The 26,866-nt window shown below is 36.3% G+C and overlaps 1 protein-coding gene across 2 annotated transcripts; it reads left to right on the forward strand.

Annotated features, from left to right (window-relative positions):
• The first annotated feature begins 1,312 nt into the window (after positions 1-1,312).
• Positions 1,313-26,866, forward strand: LOC106180007 (visual pigment-like receptor peropsin). Of its 2 annotated transcripts, none has more exons than XM_087005631.1 (6): positions 1,313-1,724; positions 23,849-23,952; positions 24,318-24,500; positions 24,712-24,822; positions 25,042-25,364; positions 25,940-26,866. In XM_087005631.1, the coding sequence occupies exons 2-6, from the start codon at positions 23,850-23,852 to the stop codon at positions 26,297-26,299; spliced, it is 1,080 nt and encodes a 359-aa protein (XP_086861757.1). In that variant the 5' UTR covers positions 1,313-1,724; position 23,849; the 3' UTR covers positions 26,300-26,866. The 2 variants fall into 2 exon arrangements, with proteins under 2 accessions (XP_086861757.1, XP_086861718.1); XM_087005592.1 differs by lacking the exon at positions 1,313-1,724 and adding an exon at positions 2,545-2,999.

Consider the following 26,866-nt stretch of genomic DNA (forward strand, 5'->3'; position numbering starts at 1 on the left):
TTATGATGAATAAAATGCATATGACATTTGACGATGAATAGAAAATGCAGTTTTTAGCAACTACATGTGCATACAGTATATATATACCTTTACACGTCGGCTTAAATATCCAGGGGGCAAATTCTTGGCATTAAGTACCGATACTGCACCGTAATTCAATGTTGGTTTAAGGACACTTATATTTGCAAGAGGTAAGATTGAACGTTATTCCACAAGTTAATGAAGTTGTAGTCCATATTCGCTAGTTTCAGTTCTATACTCGTCTTAATTTTTTATACTTAAACCTTGACAGCACAGGTTTAAGTACGGTATGGGAAATCTTTCTTCAATCTGCAAAATGTATTTTCCCACAGGCTTTTTTTTTTTTTTTTTTTTTTTTTTTTTTTTTTTTTTTTTTGCAGTAAATCTTTTTGCGCCTTTGTGACACTTTATTTGCAGGCCTCAGTCTCTTTCTAAAACTTAGTGTTCAAACTTGTTTCATACGGCACGCTGACCTTCATTGTCCCTTTAGTCAAATTTGCCGGACGAATTACAAGCGCTCTTTCTTGCAATTTATCAATATCGTTTGGGAGGATCTAACTTGAAATGTAAATGTAGTAATAACATAACAGCATTTACATGACTTCACTTTTAGTGCACAGTGTCGATGCATACTTTGGTGCATTATGTACATTATTTTTTTAACTGATGGGTACATATATTTGATTAAGAAACCATATCTTATACGCGTCCTTTACCCTATTTATACTAGAACATGTATTTGACCAAAAACAAATCAATATCTGAATTCAGGCAGGTTAACTTTTTAGCAATATCAATACAAATCAGGTTTGGGGTATTTTTAGATATATATGCATCTATACATGGTTGTTAGGAAATATTATCAACAGCTGGGTATCGGTAGTGGCCAGTATTGGAAACATTACTATTACGGTATTATAATAATATCTGCTTGGTTTTTAGGTTAAAACAGCGGTAAACTGGAGTTAGCAATAATCGACTAAATTAGAATATTTATGCCAATGCCGAATGCCAAATTTAATTATTATAAATGCGTCCATTATAACGGATTCTGTAGAGAGAAAACATTGCTCTTCGACTGAACACATTTTCTAGATTGACATTTGAACTTCTGTCCCCCAGATAGAAATGTAACTCGACCTGCCTTCATAATAAACTTCAGAATATTTTTTGTAAACTTTTTCAGTTTATGACTTCAAACATAATTCAGTTCAGTTCATTAGCATTTAGCAACACAACTTAAGCCTCTGTTGTGTTTTATCTTTTTTCATTCACTACTTTTTGAAAAGAAGGGTGGTATGAAACTTGTTTAATGTCAAACAATTTGCGCACACTCGTATTAGTTTCGCCTTTACCATCCATTGGTTGCTCATCAGTAGCATAGCCAAGAAAGAACATTTACTCCAGAAGTTTACATTCTTCATAACTAATACATTATTGATACCACTGTAGACCAAAATGATGTAGCATTCAAAAGCAAGCATGAAAAGTTTTTTCCGAAGAAAAAATCTATAAATATATATCAAATTACACTAATCCCAAGGGTTTTTTGTATTTACACTACTTATTGGACTCTGTCAACAGATAGCTGTAAAAGCATCCAGAACCACTGTGGTCCAGCTTTTATGAAGTGTTTTCCGCTGTCACTGAAGACCGCAAGATGTGATTAAAGAGTTGCGAAGATTGACAGGATTGACCATAAGGTACTGCATGTATATTTGTCACAAGGAACTCCTACAGGTATATCTGTCAAAGAACCAGAGAGAGAGAGAGAGAGAGAGAGAGAGAGAGAGGGGGGGGGAAGGGAGGGAGAGATGCTGTACTGTATGTTAGCTCCATGCTGTGCAAATAATCTGTTATTGAGGTTTTAAATTTATTTAGGATATCATCGAATACAAATTAATTTTAATGATTTTCCATAAGCTGTCATATAAATCAGAACGGCCTTGAGAAAATAATGACCCAAATCGCACGTCAGAGTGACTTGCTGTCCTCCGCCAATGTAATTGGTTATCATCACATGGACTAAAAACGTAATTTATAAAATCGGGATAAGTTGTTGACGCAGTTCTTGCTAGCGTGAGACTTGAAGGGTTTTCCTGAACTCCATTATGCGAAGTGTTTTGAATGCTTAGCAGACACGAAGAGGATATTTGACATACAAGTTAGAATATCCTGTGTTTTGTATAAAGATTTCACCTTACGCATTTAAATACAAAACCATTTAGATCATTATGAAAGGATCAATACAATACAACTGTCATTTTGGACTATTAAAAATAATACGCATAAATGCTTAGCATTTTAAAAGAAAAATATTATTATAGGCGGGTCCTTAGTTAAAACAACACCACAGTTTAGGCCTAAAGGCGCATCAATAATCGGAATATTAAAAATCCATTTCTATCAGAATTTAACTATTCAATATGATAACGTGAAGGTCCAGCCGATGGAATTAGTATGTTTGAACAAATACTCAAATATTCAAGAAATAAACTGTTTACTTTAAACATCATTCAGATGCTGACTGCTGGATGAAAGCCAAAGCATGGGTTCATATGGATCACCTTTTATCAACGATATTACCCGTAACGAGAGAAGCGGATGACGCATTCCATGTAGGCCTACATGTTATGTGGAAGTCATGTAAAGTTCTTGTAAAGGGAATGTAGTTATGAGAAACAACTTTTATTATTTTAGAAGAAAAGTGTGCGAACACACCTATGAGACTTCAAAGAAACATTAGCGTTGACTTATATGTTCTTGCCAAGACGTGACTTGGACTGATAAGATGCATCTCAAACAAAATATATTGTAGAATCATCAAACAGACTAACTGGCTAACAGGTAACTGGACCTAGTTCAAGAATATTATCAGAATAATACACACCAAATACTATATAGATACTATTTCCAAGAGATGGATCTGTTGCAAGACTGAAGTGGACAGCACACTGGAGAGTATCAGGAGGAAAAAGGTGAATAAGTTAACAGTAGGAGGAATTAGTACTAGTGTATTATGAAAGCTTAGTTTGGGACTTACACAGAAGCAATAGAGAATGTTTTTAAAATCCTAAAATCTTTCCTTTATAAGTATTTGCCCATACCGAAATATGAAACGGAACTGTATAAATTCAAAGGGTTTCAGGAGGGCAATGTCAAAGTGTCGATCATAGATACAGGTAGGAGGAATTAGTACTAGTGTACTATGAAAGCTCAGCTTACACAGTAACAATAGATAATATGTTTTAAGTCCTAATTTTCTTCCTTTATAAGAAATAGTCCATATATGAAACGGAAATGTAAAGCCAATTCTTGTCAGACGACAATGTGTACGGCCGCCAAAACCGTCTTCATAACGTATATCTTAACTAAGTTAGAGAGCGTCTAATAGCATCTCCCCTCTTTGCATGTCCCATAGAATAATACGCATTTTCCCTTTTGAATCACGCATTAGCGAACAAAAGTGAGATGTTCACGTCATTTTGTGTTAGGTGTAACAAGCGAAATCCATTCCTCCAAACTACATATTGCAATTATATTTGCCCTTGCATTAATAACATTTCTTGTGTCTCCACCGCCCTCTGCAAAATCCTGGGTCCGCCAGTGGTCATATCATATTGCTTTCGCCTGTCGGAAGATAATCGTTTGTAGGTTCGAGGTAGCTCCAGACAAAAGCGACATAACCGAGACTATTTGGAACCCAGGTACATGCAAGCGCGATATTGTCTTTTTTTTTTTACATTGCCCATCAGGAGAAATGCCATTTTGAAGTCCATGGAAAGTGGCAATGCCGCTTCCGTCTGTCTAGGAAATTGACTTCGACCGAAACGTGTGTTCATATAATTCTGAAAACCAGAATCAGTGACAAGCATGAGCAACAGCACTGAAAATGAAATAAGGATAAAAATTGAGAATCGCGTGTGAAGTAAACGAAAGGCACCCGTAGACTTCATATTCGTTTTATTTGAAAGTGAAAAATGCCTGCATGTCGTGATTGTTCAAGATGATGAGATTTGTTTAACCCAATCTGACAAACCACAGAGAAACCTAAAAACACGTACAAATGTAGGCCTATATCCAAGACAAAGCTACAAGGTTCCAGTGAATACCATGTGCCATAAGATAATGAAACATCTTAATATTTTGAAGAGGTCACAGTATTGTTTTAATTCTTATTGCTAAATAGATGGTAGGCCTATAAAAATAAATGATTATGAACCCTTCTCTTTCTTTTAAGAATAGGCCTCCGTCAATGTATGAAACGAGAACTATGTATGGATCATTTGGCAGTCATGTGTGACATGCTTGTCCTTGGAGTGGAAGTATGGGATAGACCTATCATAATACAGGTTAGAGTTAGTCGGAAGTAGGCCTATTGAGAGGCAGTATAGGCCTACAGGGCGAATGGCACATGCAGCAAGTAGCCTAATTGGAAATGGACTAAATTCAAATATTAGCCAACTACCTAACAGTAATTTATAAGTTCGAGTAGACAAATCTGTGACTTATTTTGATGACAAAACAAAATCTTATATCTGGGTCTACTATCAAGCAAGATGCAAGATGTCCCGGGTTTCAGCCTCCATCTGCATTGGGATTGGGGTGGGGTGGTGGTGGTGGTGGTGGTGGTGGTGGGGGGGGGGGGGGCAGTGCTATGGTTTAAAGACTATAGGCCTAGCCAGTGTAAGGCTAGTGTCATAATTACCACTGCATGGATATCTATGCGTCGAACAAAAGATACAATTATTCCTAAAATCGCTAGCAAATCTAAGCATGTTAATTATAGGCCTACCAAAACCCCACGAAAAAAAAAACTAAATTACGTAACCAGAATCTTACCCACAACACTCGCACAAACGGTCCCTGAGGTGTGTTTCCAAAGGCAAAGGATCTGCAACTTTATCTTTATAATGCTTGATAGTACCACACTTTTACAATAATATCACGCCGTGGGCTTTACTGTTCCCTTTTTCACAGCAGACGATTCATCACATGCGTTTTCAAATCTCCTCTTCTTAAAGACTCGTACAAGAAAAGTCTATCAATTTAGCTGTATACATTGTTCAGTAACAGCATATGTTTTTATGTAGATGTATTCTGATGGACACTTAAAAAAACAACAGCAGCCTCTAAAAACTCAATGCAAGATATTTGGGTTTAGCAAAGGTTGAGGTTGAACACAAGGTGTCTGATTTCCTATTTGACTTCTGTTTCTTGATGCATTTTTTTATTTGTATTATTTTTGTCTGTTGTGGTCAGATTTTCTTCCTTGTATTCTAACCTGGTCTCTCACTGTTTTGCAGAAGCCCCTCTCGCATTTTGAAACCATCGGTTTAACTTTTTCAATATTGTTAATCATGGAAATGTGATAAACAGATTAATAAAGCAACAAAAACCCAATTAAGCATTAGAAATCTGTAGGGTAAATGACCTCAAAACCCATAGACGTATTGGCTGTTTCATTTAATTTTGGAACAGTGAAACTAATCTTTGGAACGGTGAAACTTGAAACTCATGAGAATTTTTACTAGTAAACACTTGTAGGCCTTAACATCACTGTCAACAAGACATTCAATTTGTAGCCAGCATTCTTCTGGTATGAGATGCAGTATATGAAGGGCAACTTATCCACAGCATTATCAATTTTTGCAACAAAGTTATAGGACCTACTAAAAGTGAATGTCCATGGCCCCAATAGCAGGCAATCCCTCCTCCTCATGCACGCTGGCATGTGATTATGCAACCGCCGTAAATTATTAGTGCACTAGTCTTCATTCACAGGCACTGTGACATGTTGACTGCCAACGTACTGCTGAATTTTAGTAATGTATAGCTACATGTATTTGGAAGTAATGCTCCACCACGGTGGTTGATGAAACCACTGAATTTTGTTAACGTTCTTCTGGTGAGACAGAGTTATCGATGTTACCACCCGAATCCTCCTTATTGATGAGTTCCCGAGATGGCAACTCAACATATGTGGAGAAGATTATAAATACAAATTTATCGACAGAGCCTACATGTATATATTCATATGAGGAAGTCATCCAGCGCGGCAGTCTCTGGCCCCCAGACTGAAGGCGTTGCAGGGTTCAGAACAAGTCTTGCACTGACCAATCATTACCGGGGGGTTCTAATTAACAAGTCACGCGGTCTACGCCAAAGGGGAGGACAAATGAAGCCACATACCACAACAGATATGGCTAGAACAAAGGGCACACAATGAAGAAACGTGCGAGGTGAGAACAGAGAGAAAGACGTATTCCACGGTATTTCACTCTACCGGTGCAGCTGTGCAGAATGCCAGCATATATTTCAGTTATATTATATATCAGGTGATGCCAGATTAAAAAAATGAAGCATGTGTCAAAAGTTAAACTTTTTAAAGAAAAGAATTCTAGCCCAACCTGGGAACTAGTGCAGTTGCTTTAAATGGTAGTAATGCGAAAATCTCTAGTGTGCAACATACTAGTTAGTAAAAAGGCGTGCTCAAATATTCTGAATACGTAATATTTATATCTTATCACCTTGGCATCCATATAGTATAGGGTTGCAGAAATCCAGCCTAGAAGTGACTGATGCCTGTAGCTAACAGCGGCAGCAGATGATTGATTCAGATAATTTCTTGTCGAGTCAATATTCCGAATGTTGAAGAAACAAGACTTTTTTTCACAGACAGACAGAGTTAACTTTGAATTCATAATTGTTCTTGAGGGTTACATGTATGTAAAAGTCCATCAAGATAAGCAAAACATACATGTATTGTGCACCTTCGTGGACGTTTTGATATCTCTGCCTCTATCATTTTGCATTCATATATTTGTCCATCTGACAGCTTTGCTATCTTGCTAAGAAATTTTGGTAATTTTAAAGGGATTGTATCAATTTTCATTTCCATGATCCTGAATGTGAAATGCAATTGTTTTCTTTCATGTACATTCCTTGGTCTTTATAAAGAATAATGTATTTTTCATATGATAAGCATTTACATTATTTTTATCAAGGTTGTGTATCTGGTATGTTAAAAAAAATTCATGTCTAATTAGCAGACATATAGCAGTTTGTTTTTTATTTAAAGATTTAGGGGGTTATATAGCAAAATACAGACTTGATTGACATTTAATATGGAATATTCTTTCTAAATTATTTTTCTTTGATTTTTTAAAACTTTTACGACTTATAAATGAAAACAAGGGTTTAAATCTTCTTTTAATTACTTTTCAGCTCTTTAATTAAATTCACCCGATAAAGCAATACATAATACATGACTGATATTAAGTCACAAAACAATCATTAAAAGTGTTATTGCAACTTCCATATTTTCAAAACAATCATCTATGAAAGAGTTACACGCTTCTCAAACGACGCTCACAGAAGTGTCTGGTCACAGCAACGGTCAGTGCTGCGTCTGGCCTCATCTGGCTGCTACCAGGGCTCTAAACTCACAAGGTATTGCTTCTAACAGGTTTGCTGAAGTTTTAACTGGAATAATATTCCAAGCATTGATCGGATTTTGTCCAATTTGGTCATCAGATTTGTTGTAAGACCAGTAGGGAGTTGATACGGTGAGGACTAGCTACCCACAGATTGCCTTAAGGCTTCAAATCTGGCGATCTTGATGGTCGCAGTAGCTGCTTAGACCCTTGGTTCCGCAAATATTGTGCAATAACAGGTGCTCTACGTGGACGGATATTTTCATTTTGTGAAGTGAAATTGCTCCTGAGCATATGGGAGTCAGTTGGTTTCCGGAATATTCCTGTATTTGTTCTGGTTCAGGTTTCTATCAAACCGTGCTCTGCCAAGACCAGCCCAAAGAGTACTACCCAAAGAAATCAGCACGCATTACGTAATGCAGCAGTGCTTCAGACACGGCAGTCAGTTAAGTGTTACTGACACACCTGATCACAAACTTATCATTTCTCATAATTCACATGAGACACGTTTTAGAAATAAATAACACGTTTACCTACTAGTAGACACACTTTTCAAACTTTAATATTCCATATCAAATGTCAAGTCTGTAAGATCTAGTATCAACAGCAGATAACAAAAGATTGATAACACTCGTTAATATTTGTTATAAATCAAAAGAGATTATATAGGGTGGCTCATACTCTGTCAGATATTCAATACGCTTTACTTTTCAAAAGCATATTAATCACGGAAACACATGCCACAGTATAAAATCAAGAAAAAGCTCAAATTAATGAATAAGTTTTAAGTGCCACCTTTGTACCTGTGTGTACTGTTTCGGACAGGTTGCAATCTAACCGATTTCCATCAATTGTTGTATTTCTGTACTGTTTTTCCGCCTCATTTGTCGAGTTAGTAAGTTGTCATTTTTTATACAGGTGCTCTGTTTTTATTTTCTTTAGGATTTCATTCTGTTATTTGGGCAACGGTTATTTTTCATCATCAGCGAACAAAAATTTACCGGTATTAGGGAATAGTAAAATGAGGAAGGCAGACGACGATCTTGCTAATTCTGTTCTAAGACTAACAATACAACCTGAACTTGTCGAAATAATTATCATTGCATGGCTTCAAAACGTGCAAACATCTATTGTTAAAGATTGAGGCGAATTGTAACTATTGTGTCACAGCAGAAGAAATATAATGGATACACTAGGAAGGGATTTTTTACAGGGCCTCATGTGTTTCTATACATTCCATATGATTCATGTGTACATTTTTTCTGATTTTTTTCTGATTTGCGTTATTCTTGTTCATACGAAGATGTCTTATTGTACTTCTATGACTTTTCATCCGCTTTTTTCGTTTTTAGGGTAAGAATCCATGTTCTTGTAACTAATAACCACAGTGGCCTAGCAATAAAACCTTGGAAGCGAGATTTAATCCGTTTAATTGCTAAATCCCCTTAGGCCTGGTGCGTGTGGTAGGCGGGAAGACCATTAGGGGATTAGCGGCATCGCTTTCAAGTGGGGTTGACCATATTTGGTCTGCGGACCAGTTATGAATGCAACCTCTGGCTTTTTTTTTTTTAAACACTTTTAAACAACCAGAAATCCACAGTGTTTTATGTGATTAAATTACAGCCTTTTCTGCTACTCAGTAAGCTTAATAGTAATTTGATATAACACGATTATTATGAAACCGGCAAAATTTTTATGAAAGCGGAAATATCTCACCGGGAATAAAAGAGCGCATTCAGAACAGATGATCCGCGGAGTAACTCATCCGCCGACTAAATATGGCCGACCCCTCTTAAAAAAATGATGCCGCTAATTCCCTGATTCGCCGTCGCTGACGGGGCTTATCGATTAAACCTCGGAGCCGAGATTTAATCCGTTTAAAGGCGCATGTGGAGGCGGGGAGACGATCAGCGAATACAATTGTATTTTCCCCTTATGGATTACTATATTGTAACACTGACTACATGAACGGTTAATCTATTTTAACGCTCATCAATATCTGAAACAAAGAGTGAAGTGCAACTCTTGATGTGAAAATTGCAGCAGTAATGCGTGTACAAGCAAAACTGAATGAATTTTACCACAATTTTCTTCTTAAAATGGACTGTTATGATTACAGATTAAAAAATACTAGGGACGTGTCAAGAGGAATAACCTGGAGTCAGTATTCGGCACATACCCCTGTATAAGTCGAGCACAGCCTTACCGCCTGCAGATATGAGATGGAAACAATTTAATAGAACCAGAAACCAGTCAAGTTCCCGTTGCACCTCTTTTATCTTTTAAGCGTGAAAAGCAAACGCTATTGTGGTAGTTGTGAAAATTGGTGCCATGTGCGTTGCGACCCGTGCTCCAAATACAGTAAGATAAAGCTTAAAAAGATTAACTCTGCAGCATCGTGCAATGCCACACTCAGTCCAGTACATTGAGAGCATCCGTGCAATGAAACTAGACCAAAATATAAACGCACGAAGAAAAATGGATTTAATTTTATCTAATGAATGGCCGGTTTCCCTGAAGCAAATCATCAGGCGGCCAATGGTGGAATAATGCACAACCCAGCATTGAGCATGTAAATGTCACGCATCCTTCTGATTTGTGTTGTCTGTGTTATGTTGTTAGGGGACAAAGTCCATATTTTGGTGTGGCCTTTTATTGACTGCACACTAGCGAATATCTGTGAAGTGCTGTCACATTTGACTAACGCATATCATACCCTACTAGTCCCCTCGGCGGAAACACTCAACCCGGGGACATGGGCCAAAATAAAACTGATCTTGTTGGTTTGAGCAAATTAAACAATTCAATACACAAATGACACATAAATCTGAGCACATTTCACATTTCTTATAAGTATATTTTAACTCACCAGTTTGTGATTGTACGTTTATATTTTGGTTCAGTAAACATTAGGACCAGTCAAACTGGTGCGGTGTAGTGAAGTATTTGCCACATATAAAGAAACGCAAGTTAATATACTATTTCGAACTGTCCTGTACATGTCCTACATAAAATTATACATGATATCATACTCAATAAGTATATAAAGCAGGTGGACGTGATGTCGCTCAGGAGTCCTTGTGTAATATCGGTATCCTTGAGCAACACTTGTGTAAAGCAATTGACTCTGCAATTTGAAGTAGTTAAGATATGTACATAACTAGGGAGCATTGGAGAGTCAAGAGGCTGGGAGTGAGTTCCGAGAGAAGGAGGGGTTGGAGAGTTCATGTACAGGTGCAACATGTAGTTACCGAGCGTTAGCGAATGAATCGTACTATATATATATATATATATATATATATATATATATATATATATATATATATATATATATATATATATATATCACCGACCATTATGTGCACTTCGGTTTTCTTTGTGCCACCTTGCAAAAGTCTGACAATGATTTGATTGCATTTCGTGCGTTATATCTAAGTCACGAAGACAACGTCTACTTACGGGTTTTAAGTCAACATAACAAGCATGAACCAAACTCTTTCATGATATATATACACCATGTTAAACACCTGATAGTCTTGCGGTCAGAGTGTCCGCCTCCGGAGACCATACCAGTCCTTCAGAAACGGCACCTGCTGTTTCTCCACTTGGCACTCAGCAGGGTTTGAAACAGGGGTAAAATTGTAGTTCGATCATAATTCTAGTTAACTATAATTATAAAATATAAAACCGCCAGACTTGACATTTCTTGTTTTCTTTCGGCAATATATAAGAATTAACGGGACTACCCATTGTTTCGCCTTCACACGACGGGTTAAAATAAAAGCATGGGCAATGTTTCCAGTGTCACGTTCTATATAGCTTTGCGGTGCGGTGTCACCCTGTAACACAATGTTGTTCCATAATTCACTTCTTGCCAATGGAAGTATTATTTGCATTTCAGAATGCCTCTGTATGTGTCCTGTTTAATATTACCATATAAGAACACTAATTGACTTGATATACCTTCGTCACACGCCGGCGTCCTTGCATTTAACCATCAAACAGTAGGTCTGCTGGCCTCGCCGTTTTGGATGGCTCCATAACAGTGTTTTTGCCAAAATTGCAAGAAGAAAACTTGTAATTGGCGTCGGATGGCAAATGAAAGGAAGCAATCAGGTTGTGTTGTGTATGAGACAGATTACCAGGAATGCAGAACAGCAGCAAGTCAAGCATCCAGGCAGGTAGAAGAAATTACTGATAGCTAAAGCCCCCTTTACACTGGACGTCGTCCTTTCTGCGCCCCGTTGTACGGCCCTTTTTGGGAGTAAAAAAAAAACAAACAATAAAACTTAACGTGCCGACAACTGGCCGACCACTCAGTTTTCATTTTGCAACAACAGCGATGCTTGTGCCTCCTTTTTACGACCACAACGATGCCAGTTTCATGGTCGCACAAAGGACGCAGAAAGGACGCCGTCCAGTGTAAAGGGGATTTAAATGATTGGGACAGAGATCATTTTGATCGACATCTATTGATAAATAGAAGAGCGACAAAAATGAGGTCAAACTATATAATCAGGATCACATCAAGCGGAGAAGACAACTTGGAAAGATTCATTCAAAGGATACAACCACATATGAGTGCCATTGCTGGACAAAACATCATCTTAGTTCTATGCAGCCATCCAGAGATCACGTGTTGTGCAATGTGTGCTACAACAGAATGCTACATGTATATGTTATATGATAGAGATATTCAAGTAGGCAACCAAAAAAAAAAACTCTTTGTTATATGCATTTCCTTAATATGGTTACCCAACTTTAATAAAACTATTTATGAAATAAAAAAAAAAATCACATCCCCACTTACATGCCAACTATTGATATACTGTAAGTTCACGGTGCTTGCAACGTGTCTGTATGTACTTCCGTGAGTGTGTTTCGGGTGGGAAGGGTAGGGGTGGGTCTGTGACGTAGATGTCTAAAAGTGGGAATGCAAGTGACTGAAATTGATTTCAGTAAATGTCACGTCGTGTACTAGTACTATTAAACTTGGCTCTCTTCCAACCAGGGAAGATAATGATCTTTTTCAAGAAAAGGGATATGAACTATAATTATATGGACAATCGTTTTGTGTCGTGCCGGTTTTGTTATTCTTTTGAAAAGTCATATTGGAAGTTTAGTGTAGCTTTCATATCCAGGCTTGTTTTACCAGTTAGAGTCATGCTTTACATGTGTCACATTGTTGAACTGCGCATTACAGGTATTCCGACCAACCTTTGATTCATACGTCTCGGCAATGAACCGTAGTCATTTTCCAAAGGTTGTTTGAGATTAGGATAACATAATAAAACAATGCAGTCTGTTCAATTATTCAGTGAATTTTTGTTTCCTACACCCATAATTTCTCTATCTTAGTTCACTGCAACAAATCTATTTTAGATTTTTTTTTTTTTTTTTTTTTTTTTTTTTTTTTTTTTTTTTTTGTGAAAGCTAACTTTATAACATGTAGAACCCAATAGTAACCAACAAAAGGACTGGAAGGGACTAAAACGTGGACTAAAAAATAAAACATACCCGTATGTTTTCTTCAGCAAGTTCTTCGGTTTGGTGCTTGATCGTCCGTGATGTAAACGTGGTAGGCCTATATAATGTACTGTTTATGGAATGGGAACTTTGAAGGTAAGACGAAAGAAAGAAGCGTGTTCTGCAGTTTTAAAGCCATAGAAGTACTAGGAGGATATATATATATATATATATATATATATATATATATATATATATATATATATATATTGAAAAGGCAAAAATAAAACCATTCTTACCAAATACAAAGTATTTATTAAATATGATCATACCTTTTCCCTATATTTTATTAACCCTCCCTCTCCCCTCAATATCCAAGAAAGCTTAGTAGCAGGGGATCCTTACGTAATTGAATCTATTTTAAGTACAATATTCTCGTATAAAGAAGATTGCTTAGATTATATTAGGTTTCTGCCGATGGAAGAAACGCATTTAATTTATACAAATGGAACCAGTGCCAGCATGCAAAGATTCAGTAACGCAGCCATAAAACACCTCATGCATGGTTAGCATTTGCTACATGTATATGGTTTTTGTCCATGCATGCGTGCTGATTATTTGTTTTATAACTCAAAACACGCAAAGGGAACTAATATATTACACCTGTACATGTATATTAAAAAGCATTGTCTTTAGTTTTTTAATGTCACCAGTACGGATCTACAAATAGGCAGGTATCTACATCAGGTAATGTCTTGTCATGTTGTACTTTGTTTAAAGGTTTATAAAGGTTGATGGTATTTGCATGCAGTTGTAGGTTTGACACGATGCGGTTTAAAAGTTGAATCCTTCTTCTTTACTTGCACACTAGCCTGAACTGGTGAAAATGTACAGAGATAAATAATGATGATGCCTAGATTATAAGCCAGATACAAATGTAAATATATACAAATTATCCAGTTTTTTGTATTTAAAGTAGACATTAACAGTGAAAGTAAATGTCTATGCACGGTATTGGGTGAAGGATGCAGCACAGACTCCCATCTCAAAAGATGCATGTAGCCAAAGCTAATTGCTCTGCTTTTCTTAAGCTGTTCATTAAAAATTTGAATCGGTCACTGTTCTACAGATAAATACATAAATTTGTATTTAAAACAAGAGTTTCTATTTGTGTCATTTGAAAGAGTTTCTTTTTGTATGTCGTGTATAATGGGCAACTAATTAGTGCTTCATCCTCATCCACGCGGTGTGGCCATTTTCACATTTTGTTTATATGCTCATGGAAACTAATTTAGGTACGAAATATTTATACCACAAACAAAATATGAAAATCAATGTTATAAATATTGCCAAAACCAATTCAGGGTGGACTTGTTTCTTTGAAAAAAAAAAAAAAAAAAACTCCGGGAGGCGTGTGAGGCGTGTGAGAGGCGGAGAGACCATTACAGGATTAAGAGGGCTTCCTTTCATGATGTGCGCCATATTTAAGCCGTGGACCAGATACCGGAAGCACTCAGATCATCTCTCTGAATGGGACCATATAGTAATTAACCTTCTTCGAAGTCACCCAAGGTGAAAAAATAGACGATGCGGTATTCGGACTAACCTTCTAGAATATAATGTTTCAAGGTGCTGTAAACTTGAGGGTGGTTGGGATAACGATTTATGTATTTTCCTTAATATTGAGAAAAGTTCTAAAGATTTTAAAATTAGTTAGTTAGAGTACTAAAAGATACAAAATAATTAGGCGGTCGGTGTTAATTACAGGGAATAAATTGGATAATTATGTCGCCCATAACACCCATCAGTCCCGAAATAAAATGAAATATAAAATAAACCATGAAACTCTCACCTGGCACAATCAATTGTTGATGTCGTTCATTCAAAAGTTTATTTTTTAATTTCTTTTAACATTTACCTGAATGTGTTATTTGCAACATGACTGAGAAAATTGAAGTTTTGATTAAATGAAATCCTAGCCCCAGGAAATGATCTGTATCTGAAAGGCTATTTTTACACTCAAATACTAGATTGCCTCTCTACAGATTTAGTCTGTTTCAGCGATTGCTACATTTTGGAATGTACAAAACAGGTACAATGTAGATACAGATGTACACGTACTAAGACAATGGTTCAGTAATACTAGATTATACCTATCGTAGTTAATCTCAAAGCCTGAACTTGAATAAAATGTTTTAAAATGCTCTTTTCTATGTGGTATTTGATAAAGTTTAAAGCAAAAGCATGTCGTAAATAGAAAATCGTTCAGACTGCATGCGCTGCATGTGGTAGTTTGATTGTTTTAGCACCGGGGGAATTGTAGCAGTTGTTGTTTACTCGCGTTTTTACTAAATGTGAATTTTATTTTTTATAATCATCATATGTTAAACCTGCCAACTTGATCACAACAGAGTCTAAATTCAATTGTAGATGCGCTTTATTGTACACTTGTAGTGCCTCTCTCTCACCTCAGCTTTAAGATTTGGAATAACAATCCATCAACTCAAAATTTCATAAAACGCTCTTCTATAACATGTGATTTGATTTTTTTGCAAAGAAATCGATTGATCAGACTGTTTAGAACGGAATGTATAGAACGAACACGGGACCAATTGTTCTATACATTCCGTAGTGTAAAAAGCTTGCTTGTTCCCTATCCGGGCATCATGTTTCCTCTTTGAAAGAGACATAGAGAGGAGTGTAGATTGTATTCAGTTTTCATTCCCTACAGAATATAATTTGGATCTAAAAACCACGATATGTAGACAACTTTGATGCGGGAAAGAATAGTCGAAGTTGTGGTCTGGTATCTGGCTCCTCATTGGCATCTTCGGAAAATTATGACTTGCTAGTGCCACGTCTTACCGTGACAAAAAGTCATTTTTTATAATTGTGACGGGATAATAAGTAGTACGGACCGCAGAGACCGGGTTAAACAGAGGGATCTGAGGACGGTAATCAAGCAGACGGTCGATCGCTAGCAAATAGAGGGTTTGGGGACTTTAAACTTTCATGCAAGGTATATCTATATTGTGATCTGTTTTGTTGTGCTTGAAAGTAAGGTCGTGACAAACTGACGCCCAAATAGGAAATTAAGCAACAAAGGAAACCCAAGTAGTGATTTCCAGGAATCATGGAAATATGCTCAAAGTTAAGGTTTTTGTTATTTAACGAGGTGAAATAATTTATCTGTACGGTATCCTGAAAGTAATATACAAATACTGTGTATCTCATCAATGATTTTGGCTGACACGTCACATTTTTGTTGAAAAAATAGCTGCACTGTCTGTTGTTTGACATGCATGTTATGCTCCTCCTCCAGCTAAATTTGAAAAAAGAACAAATAGTTAACGAAAGACCGCCGGTGTAGGCCTACCTTGATCTCTGTCAGATGGCCTAAACTTCCTATACTAGCCTATTTATCCATCCATTCATAATTGCCACTTATGCATTGCCCATTCTCTTCTTGCATGTATTATTGGTTCAAAAGAGCAGGTGCGTTTTTATATAACGGGTATTCAACGTAATACCTGTGCCTATTTTGTATATTATAGATTATGAACAATTATAATTGTTAATGGTATGATTATGTGACTTTTCCATTGTCTCTTCTCATCTTACAGTTATCAAAAAATGTCTGGATATCCCGCCAAGCTACTTAGCTTCCCAATCAGGTTTTTTTTTAAAAACTCCTCACATAAAAGTACCTGTAGATGCTGTTGTTACTTTTGATATGTCAGGAAGACTATGTCGGCATCAATGTTTTGTCAGACAGAACTTACATATTTGGGAGAAGCTGGTCGAACATAATTCGTGAGTAGGAGGTAATAGCTTTGACATAAACATCGGTAACTTTGAATCTCACTGTAAATCAACTTCCTCAAGGAGCTTTTTCTTGATGAAAGAAAATAATTGGGTTTTGATGACATCTATTCCACACGCGAACAAATTGCATATCAGCTCCATACATATTAAAATCGTTTTACCTATACATCACGAATATGCTATTGCCAATTTAAAATTATTATTCGATAGACTCGTAGCTAAAAAAATCGATAAAATTTCTCTACTAAAGTGTGCTTTTCAAAATATTTCCGTGCATTGGTGTGATAGTTGTACAGGAAATCTGAGCCAATTTTTGGGCCAATCTGGAAACAAATTGCAACATTTTTTTTTATCACAGTGCTTTTCTGTGAAGCCCCTAAAATAACATACTAATAAAAGTCCTAAGGAATCCTAGCATGGGGAATTTGAACAAATCAAGATGACCGCCAAAGCCATAGGAATATAGCCCTAACGGTGTGGACATCAACACCTACCAGGAAGATATATGAGCATTTTCAAGTTAAATCTAGTTTGTTTCTCAGTGTTTACCATATCTTCAATACCCCTTCAATATGTATATGATGAATAAAAATTGTGTATCCTTCGACTTTTGAGCAAATCCAAGATGGATGATATTTTGCACAGAAATGTACGGCTTTCAACTACGTAAATGTCTTGTATATATATTATTGTTCATTGTCAAATCATCAAATCATTTATACATATAAAGAGTGTAATTCAGCTAATTCCCCTGTTACTCAGGATATATCGAAGAATATATTAGAAAACGGTAATTTGGACAATGGGGTAGCCCTTCATTATGTTTAAAATCTTAATTATTTGGAAGCTAGATAATTAGAAGAGCCTATCACAGAGGCATTACAAGCACTTTCTAATATAATCAAATTAACCTAAGGTAACTGACGGCTTTTCAGTCGAATTTAATAATTTTTTGTAGACAATTAGATTCTTTTGTTGTCAGGTCAATAAATTTTGCTATATTGCTTACGAATCTGGACATTTATCAGTTGCGCAAAAAAGGTATAATTGCTTCCCTTCCGATAGGGAATAAACCACGCCACTTTCTTAAAAACTCCTTATATAGCTGCTAGAATACATTTTGTATTAGATACATTAATATACATTAATATATCCGGACCAAACCGGATTCATGTCGGGTTACACTGGAGGAGACGCTCGATTTATTTACAACGAAAATGCAGTATTATGAAGAAGAAAATTTTCGTGGGTAACTGTCACTAACCGACTTTGATAAAGCATTCGATTCCTTGTCTTGATAGTTTATTCAAAAGGTTTCAAAATTTTAACTAGGATGATTTAGTTAGAAGATGGCTATCATAATTCTACAATAATATTTCTGCTTCAGTAAATCAAGGGGATATGTCAAAATTCTTTAAAATTCACAGGGGATGACCCCAGGGGGCCCTCTTCCTCGATCCTTATCTCTTTATTCTATGCACCGAAATACTTGTGGCACTCACACGAAATGATGATAGTATAAAGGGTATTTACACAGGTGCAAAATAACTTAAAATGTCCCATTATGCACATGATACTATAGAAGTGAGCAGTCTCTAGATGAATGCATGGGTACATGTATGTATGTTTGTCTTATATAAAAACTCGAAATTCTCCGGCCTGCATATTGATCTTTCTAATACTGAAGTATATACGGATTTGGTCAAAACGTTACTCTAAATATATGTTCTTTTCACAATATCAATTAAAATGAGGGGGGGGAGGGGGAAGGTAAGATGACAAAACCAAATATGGAGGCAAAATTAACCTCCATGATCAGGATATCAGTGGAAAGTAAGAAATGTCACACTTCTTGGCAAAATAACAGTGATATAAACATTTTCTTGCCGATATTAAATCATGTAAGTTAAAAAAAAACAGAGGAAAAAGAGATCAATATAATTTGAAAATGTTTTTTTTCGGAATGATAAGCCTGGCAATATTAAAAGAAGCTTTGGTGTCATATATTTTCAATAACGCTCACGACCAAGTGGGTTCGATTCCCACTCAGTTCCCTTTTTTCTGTATTTTTTAAAATTACTATTATCATATCGTTCCAGAACATTTTTGTTAAAGTCTCAAAATCTTAGACTCAGGGCAAGTGTGGAAATAAGACTTTCACACAGAATATAGTATATAAAGAGATTCTATAAATCGTATATACTAATATCTTATCATTGTTAAATGGTTGATGTGATGGGTATCAGCTAGGAAGAGAGTTTAAAGCTGGGGCATAAAATGGTAAGTGTGAGGCAATTATAAAACCGTCGAAAATTCCATGGGTGAAGAGACATGTTTAAAATAAAGAAGTGGGAAAATATATTATAACTAAATGTGTACATACTAAGAAACTAGTCATATGGTACAGAATATATTAAAAAAAAACTTAATAACGTAAAAATATATTCTTGGTAGAAGCTTTAAGAGCGTGGCGAAAAATACTTGGTAAATAGATAAGTCACTTTTTTCAACCTGGATATTTAGCGTACGAATAATTAACATTAACTGAAAGGGCATTAACATGCCACATTTGCTCTTAGGTGAGAGAGTGTGACTGAGTGTTATTTTTGCAGTTTTTTGTTTTATCCTGCATTTGTGATGTATTGTGTCAATCAAAAAGTATTTAATGACCAACTTCAGCAGCTTTGCGTGAACGTAAGTGAGGCATAGTGACGTCCGTCTTTATTGGCAAAGAACTTGTGAAATCTAAACACCTTATGACAGAAGAAAAGACTGCTGCATATACAAAGGCGGGTGAAGGGGACCTGGAATGTCTGAGAAGATAATGTTTAGTAAAGGTGCGTGAGTGCTATAAAGAATTCCACACATGGTTTGCGCCATATTTATGCGATTTTTGCAATACAACACGATGTTTTCAGTCACATGTAATGTTATTGTCAGTGAATTCTATTCAACGAACATAATAAAGTTAATTTTGCATACAGCGGTCATGGACGTTTGTCATGTAGTCAACGTATCAACAATATTATATGCAAAAGAAAGAAATTCACTCTTATTCTCCTTAAACGGAATCTCACGCAAGGTACATGTAGCATCAAAAGATGTAAAGTATCCACTGGGAAGTGACACTGCGCTATGAAAATCACATACGTAGATCTATATGATCAAGCTAATGGTAGTTTACGTGCCTTTCTTTGAGTATGGGTTTTTCTGAGAATCAATCAAAGCCAGTTATCTCTGCTTTTCATTTGACTGTGGGTACTACCGCTAAGTAACCAAACCAATTCGATGACCATCCTTCGGTCTGAAAGGCCTGTAGATGTGAAGACACGAAGAATGAAGCGTATCAGATATTCAGGTATCAGATGCCAGTACATGATTTCCTTTAAAGTAATAGATGTGACGGCTTTCTGATAATTTTTCAGTTAATTTCAAACAAAAAGAAAGCTCGCTTTTGATAATGCGCTTTATTACGCAGTAGAAGTGAGTTTGTGATGTTTCAGGTAACATTGTAAATATCTTCAATGTAGTACATTTAATTATGGTAAGGGTATGACAGCCTTCTGATAAATTTTCAGTTAATGTCAAACAAAAAGATATTTTAAAAAGCTAGCTTCTGATAATGCGCTTTATGATGCAGTAGAAGTGTGTTTGTGATGTTTCAGGTAAAATTGTAAATATCTCCAATGTAGTACATTTAATTATGGAAAAGCATGCCCCTTAGATCTATTATCAGAAATCGAAAATGATCGAAGGCAACACAATGAGCAACAGGATGTTCTCGTTAAAGGTCACGTATCTAATAACGCAAGTTTCTACCTCGGACTGCAATTATCTCTTGTAAGGGGCGCGGCATTCCTCCAACAAAGCTTGAAACTTTTTAAATTCACCTTTCACTTTTCTTATTTATTTATGAATGAAATAATCAATATGCCAGTGTCCGTTCCCAACAAAACAACAAAGTAAAACAAGAAAAAATAGAGAAATTAGGAAGTACAAGTAAGAGGAAGTGCCCAAAGCGCCCAAATTTGATTCTAGCTGACTCTGGATATTTGGGACAGCGAAACCATCTTGTTCTCGTCGTTGAAAATACCGTCTTCGTGATACACCCTGATTGTGACGAGAATCTGTAAAATATCACTGGAAAAATGTTATAGTTGAAATTTTAACGCGAAAATGCCATGTTTATAATAACATTATTCATGTACATTGTACATATCTTCAGTAATGCGGTTAGTTAGATATATCGAAGTGGGGCAAGGTACACACACACTGGACAAGTGTCACCCCTACTGAACCAACACTTTGGGGGAGATAAATGACTGTGGAATGATATGCTCCCGGTATCATTTTATTACATCAAATTTCACAAAAAGCCCAACAATACAATTCCACTGTACAGCGGTTTTATACTCATTAGTCACATTATAAGTAGACCAGGCATTATAACTACTCAAGATCTACCTACTTTGATTACTCTGATTCAGGGGGTGACTCTTCTATTGTCCATTGTGTGTATATTTATCAGAATTGATAAATAAGAAAATTGAAAATTGTACAAATTAGTTATTTTCTTCTCAAGATATCCACAGCCACTTGCTTTCTGTATGTATTTTCTGCAACTTCTTGCATTCCCAGTAGGTCCAATATTTAGTTGAAATAAATCAATAAAATGAGCTGATAGTTGCACGGAATCAATAAAAGAGTCCACGTTTGTCTTTATTTTTCCTCTAAAATAAAAAAGAAGAAAAAGACTTAAAGAACACGTATACTTTCGATAAGGTCACGAAGAATCCTCTTTCTATTCTGAAATGCCAATTCTTTTACATACTGGGTTGAAGCAATTTGAAACTGAAAAGGTTCTTTGTGTGACTAAGGGAAACTTAACCAGGTGCGGTACGATACATGCGAGATTTTTTCCCTCATCCACCTATAAAGCCCCATTTTCACTGAGTTGCAACCATTGTGCTACCTTTCTACCACCCAAAATACATGTATGGCCAAGACAATCAATGGTCGCCAAAGCAAGAAAACCGAGAAGGTTGCACTTTCCACACAAGTTCCTTATTATATGGTGATTTATTTTCAGCTTGTTATTGATAAGCCAGGCGCGTATGTGAGCTATACAATTGGTAATTTTATCCATAAACAGTTTAAGGTTATATATATAACACAGCAAGTTTGTGATGGTGTAAAAGGGCACAAAGTGACAAGGTATAAATGCAAAACAGTTGTTGCCCTAGAACACTGCCTTGAGGCGTTCCGAAAACAACGGTGTCAAAGACCGCTCAGAGAACCAGTGGTGACAAAGCAGAGTTGCTATCAGTGCTCATTCTTAATCCTCAGAAGAGCTGACTCTTATCTGCGTTTTGCCTTAGGACCAGATTGCATCTCCTCAACAAGGTTGTTGGTGTTGGTGATTGAACAGTCTAACAGCCACTACTTTTTCATTCAACTTTGAAAGAAATGGAAGGTTTGATTTAAGTCGGCAATTCAGCAAAATATCAGGACCAAAATTATTTTTTTAAGTAAAGGGCGAACAATTCCAGATTTGGGACTAGCGATACAGGTACCTGCTGTAAGTAAAGTCACGTTTACACTGGACGGCGAACTTTGTGCGTCTCTTCTAGGACCAAATTGTGGGCAGGACGCTCAATGGTCGTCAAAGCAAGAAAATCGTGTCTCAGTGTAAAAATGCATCTGCGATCCTTGTGCGTCCTTGAAACGACCAAATCTGAATTTTACCCTGAAATACCCTTAAGGATATTGTCATGCACTCTTAGCCCCAAACTCCTTAATTACTGCCTTACATACATTCTTTTCAGTGTTCAGTGACTAAATTAATTAACATTTACATCTTATGGATGACGTGATAATTGCGATTTTGGGCTAAAACTGAAAAATCGGTTTCTCAAATTTCTTTTTTACTTGAGAACCGACGATCACCGTTTTAACACCGATTTAATGACACCATTTAGTACTCCAAAACCCTGCCGGCGAATTTTCTTTAAAGTCTTAGTTCAGATTTTGTCTTTAATGAAGCAAAATAATGGCTTTGTTTAATGAAAATCTGTAATTACGGGCTCATATCTCCATAACAACATTTAAACATAACGGCATTTAAACCAAAACGACGGCATGGGATCGTAGCCTATAATTCGTGGTCAACTCTGTCAATTTTCGTGATAAAATCTTGTTCAGGGATAAAGTTACGCTCCATACCTATTGCTATCTCACCTCGAAATAGAAAGGTGTTAAATTGACGATTAAAGCTTTGAGTTGCCTATTCTTATACATTGTGCACAGCGAGAAATATAAATGCCGATATTTTAGGTTTTCGAGGGTTTTTTATTATTGTAAATCAACACAATGATAGATGCATTATTGAATAATTAGTTTCTTGAAAAACCTCATTTTCGGTATCTGGATGATAATAAAGGGTTTCAATATCCTTAAAACTGCGAGAAACTTGTGCGTCCACTGAGCGACCTGTCTGCCTCTGCTGGAAGTCCCCTGTGAAACCTACTGCGTCTCATGCTATGTGATAGCGATCATTAAGCATCATCACTGAGTTCTCTGTACCTTTATAGGCGATCAATGGCGATCAGTGGCGGCCATTCTAATATCTTTCGGACTCCTTTTTGCACATGCAATGGGCGCGTTAATCGCTGAAAGGAGGCACAAAAGAGGCATAGGCATCTTCTTAATTTTTTTTCATGGTTGCATTTTCTTCGTGAAATCATATATTATTCAAAAGTCCTTCCCGTTGAATTAATAAGAGGGATGAGGGGTGTAATAAAGGCCTTCGACAATTTTGCTATGGTAATGTATGCTGTGTATGATAAACAGAGTGCCATTAAAAAGAAAGTTACTGCTTAGCGAATAACATAATCGTGATTCTTGAAACGAGTTGTCTAGTGTATACGTAAGCTTCATATTGTTTTAGAGGGAAGCAACTAGAGTTTTTATTTTATATTCACTTACGTGTCTCACAGCATAGTCTCTCTCTCTCTCTCTCTCATATATTTTATATTGTCACTCATATGTATTCATTACACTAGTACCATGTATTTCGATAATCTTCTAAGAATTTTTTTCAGGATGAACAATTGTACCTCGAATAGCAGTTCATCTGCAGTTGACTATGCGTCCCGTTTACTCCCTTGGCAAGATGTCGTATTGGGAGTGTCTTTGACAATAGTTGGTAATTGTGTTTGTATTGATTTGTAAAAATTAATTTTGAATTGGTCTTAAAGTAATTCAGCATAACATGTACAATGTACATTAATTTATACATGATGGATATCTGGTGATAATAACAGTGTAAAATTGGCATATTTGGATACTGCAGTGTTATGTAGTGTGCATTGTCATAGTCCGTGCATGTAGCTTATAGACTTTTTAAAAGAAAATATATTAAAAAACGGCCACTTTGATTTAAATTGCAGTGTAAATGTTCATTCTAATAGTCAGTTCGTGTAGCTGATATCAACTACTTTCGAAGAACATATATTAAAAAAGTCCACTTTGGTTTGAGTAGTTTTCACACTTTTTCTTATCTCGTTTCAGATGTCTTTGCTCTTATATTAAACGGAATAGTATTCACAATATTCTGTACATTGCGGACCAAGTTACATAGGCACGACTTACTTATTCTCAATTTGGCCATATCTGACATAAGCTTGCCTGTTTTTGCTTATCCACTTGCTATTTATTCATTGTTTAAGCACCAGTGGAGCTTTGGTAATGCAGGTAATGTATGGATCACATTTTTCAAACGTAGAAAGTATGTTAAGCATTATGCGTGGAACAATATGACAGGAACAGAACAAAATGTTAAGCATCCTGCAATGTTGAGATATGCCAAAGCAACGCCTGTTCTAGGTAGTTCTCCTTTTTACAATACCGTTCATTACGTGTGTGACAAGCGTGCGGCAAGCTCTACACTTTTTTCCTTTTTTAGGCTGCATATACTACGGCTTCATCAGCTTTTTTGCAGGGGTTTACAGCATTGGCCTACTAACAGCTATCAGTATTTCAAGATACATGAAATTGTGCAAGACAAGCAATGCTGGTAAAAACATGTATAGTAGAGATGATTAGAAGAGTTCCATTTATTTAAGCCTTCCTTGTTATGGATTCTTTTCACTTTTTTTAAAACTTACCTCTCAAGTTATTGTGGCTAAAATGGATCTTTGCAATGTAATGACTTTAGGATTGTCATCAAAAAAAATAACATAAAATGTTCGTTTCAAACAGTTTCTCAAAATGTCTACACAACTCTCCATTACAGAGCTGTCTGTGTGTAAAATCAACTGTGGAGTTTTGGGATCAGTGTTGTACTCATTGGGTTGCAGTTTACCACCTCTATTTGGCTGGGGCGAATATGGGCCAGACCCTCACGGAACGTCCTGTTCTTTAAAGTGGGACAGTCGATCAGGAGGCCAGGTTTCCTACGTAGCTACCCTGGTTGTCGTTGGATATGTTGCTCCACTGGCTATCATGAGCGCATGTTATGGCTGTATTCTACGAAAAGTGTTCGCCCAAAAAAGAATTGTAAATAAAAAATCGAGAAGATTGAAGAAAATGGATGTGATGGAAATCCGTTTGTGTAAGGTATGGGTCATTTGTGTACTCTCCTTGCAAAAAAGTGCTTATCTTGGATTCTATCCGTGTGACTATGCGTGAGTAAGCTTTTGAATTCCTAGAATGCAATTTTGGTCCTTGTTCGACAAAACCTTGATCCTTAAAAAGATAAAGCCTAAGTTTTAAAGCACTACTTTAAAGTGCACGTTTATAATCCGCCTTTTGCTAAACTTTTCTTAGGACAAGTAATACGTTTTGGTCATTTTAGCAGATAAATGCTATGAATTAATGTCGCCGAAAATTAAGTAATGAATCACCTCCTGACAAATTTCAGCCGTCAAACACCTTGACATAGATCCCGGAAGCCGGTACTCAAAGTGATGGCGGGATTTGAAAAAACCACACTTAATTATATTTAAATTTCCCCAGATTGTTACAGAGTTATAGCGATTGTCAGGAATGGATTGTCAAATGTTGGTTACTCATTAAACAATACCGTTCACCCCTGCCTCATGCTAAGAGAGCATACCTGCGTAAATTAACCATTCGAATACCATTTTTTGTTATCGCTAAATAGTGAGTCATATCATGTGATGCTGTTTCAGATGTCTGCAGCTATGGGGCTAGGATTCATGCTGGCGTGGACGCCATACGCTATAGTCAGCTTTTGGATAACCTTTGAGAATGCTCCGTCAGTTCCTCCACTGTTGACTGTAATTTCAGCAATTCTTGCCAAAGCTTCACACGCTTACAATCCAGTTATATATTTCCTTATGAATAGGACAGTTAGAGACAAAATTAGAACTCTGTTTGAAATGTCTGCCCCCCAAAGACAGCGGATTGAACTCAGGTTGTCTTCAAATGAGACCCTTGCATACACCAGGGAAAATACTGCCACATGCAGATTACACGGCTTACTAACATGTAGACATACCTCCTGTAGAATGGCGTTAAGAACATTTTAAATTTATGAACATGTACTGCGTTGATTTCATTAAAAATTGGTAATGAATCTTATTACATTTAGACATTATACCAGAATACCGAAAGTGCTTAGCTTTGCAAGATACAAAATGTTTTGTCGAAAATCCTCAGTGATTCACCAGAAAATAACATTTGTATTTTTAAAGTTTCTGTTTGTTAATCATGATTGTTTAAAATAAGTTATATAATTTAAGATAATTATATATATATATTTTTTTTATTTTTAAATATTAATTGACATCTAATTTACGCTGAAGCATTGTTTTATCTGTCTGACGTCATGGTGGAGTTACATGTATGTTACGAGTATTTCCACTGAAATGGGATTGTGCTGGATTCCATGTTTCTCACCTAACGCATTTATCAGCACCTCAGCTGAGGTTATCTTACGGTCAAGGCAAAGCTGTTTTGAGGCAGGATTTTGTTGATTTGAAATTTCAATCCTTCAGAGAGAAAACAACAATAAGAGAGGCCAAAACATTGTTTGCCTTTGCCCAGTGAACAATGCATCATACCGTTGATATATTTAGCTTTTTTCAATATATATA

The sequence above is a fragment of the Lingula anatina genome, chromosome 1 (genome assembly GCF_051362555.1).
Source record: "Lingula anatina isolate TDL-2025a chromosome 1, LinAna3.0, whole genome shotgun sequence".
Lineage (NCBI taxonomy): Eukaryota > Metazoa > Brachiopoda > Lingulata > Lingulida > Lingulidae > Lingula > Lingula anatina.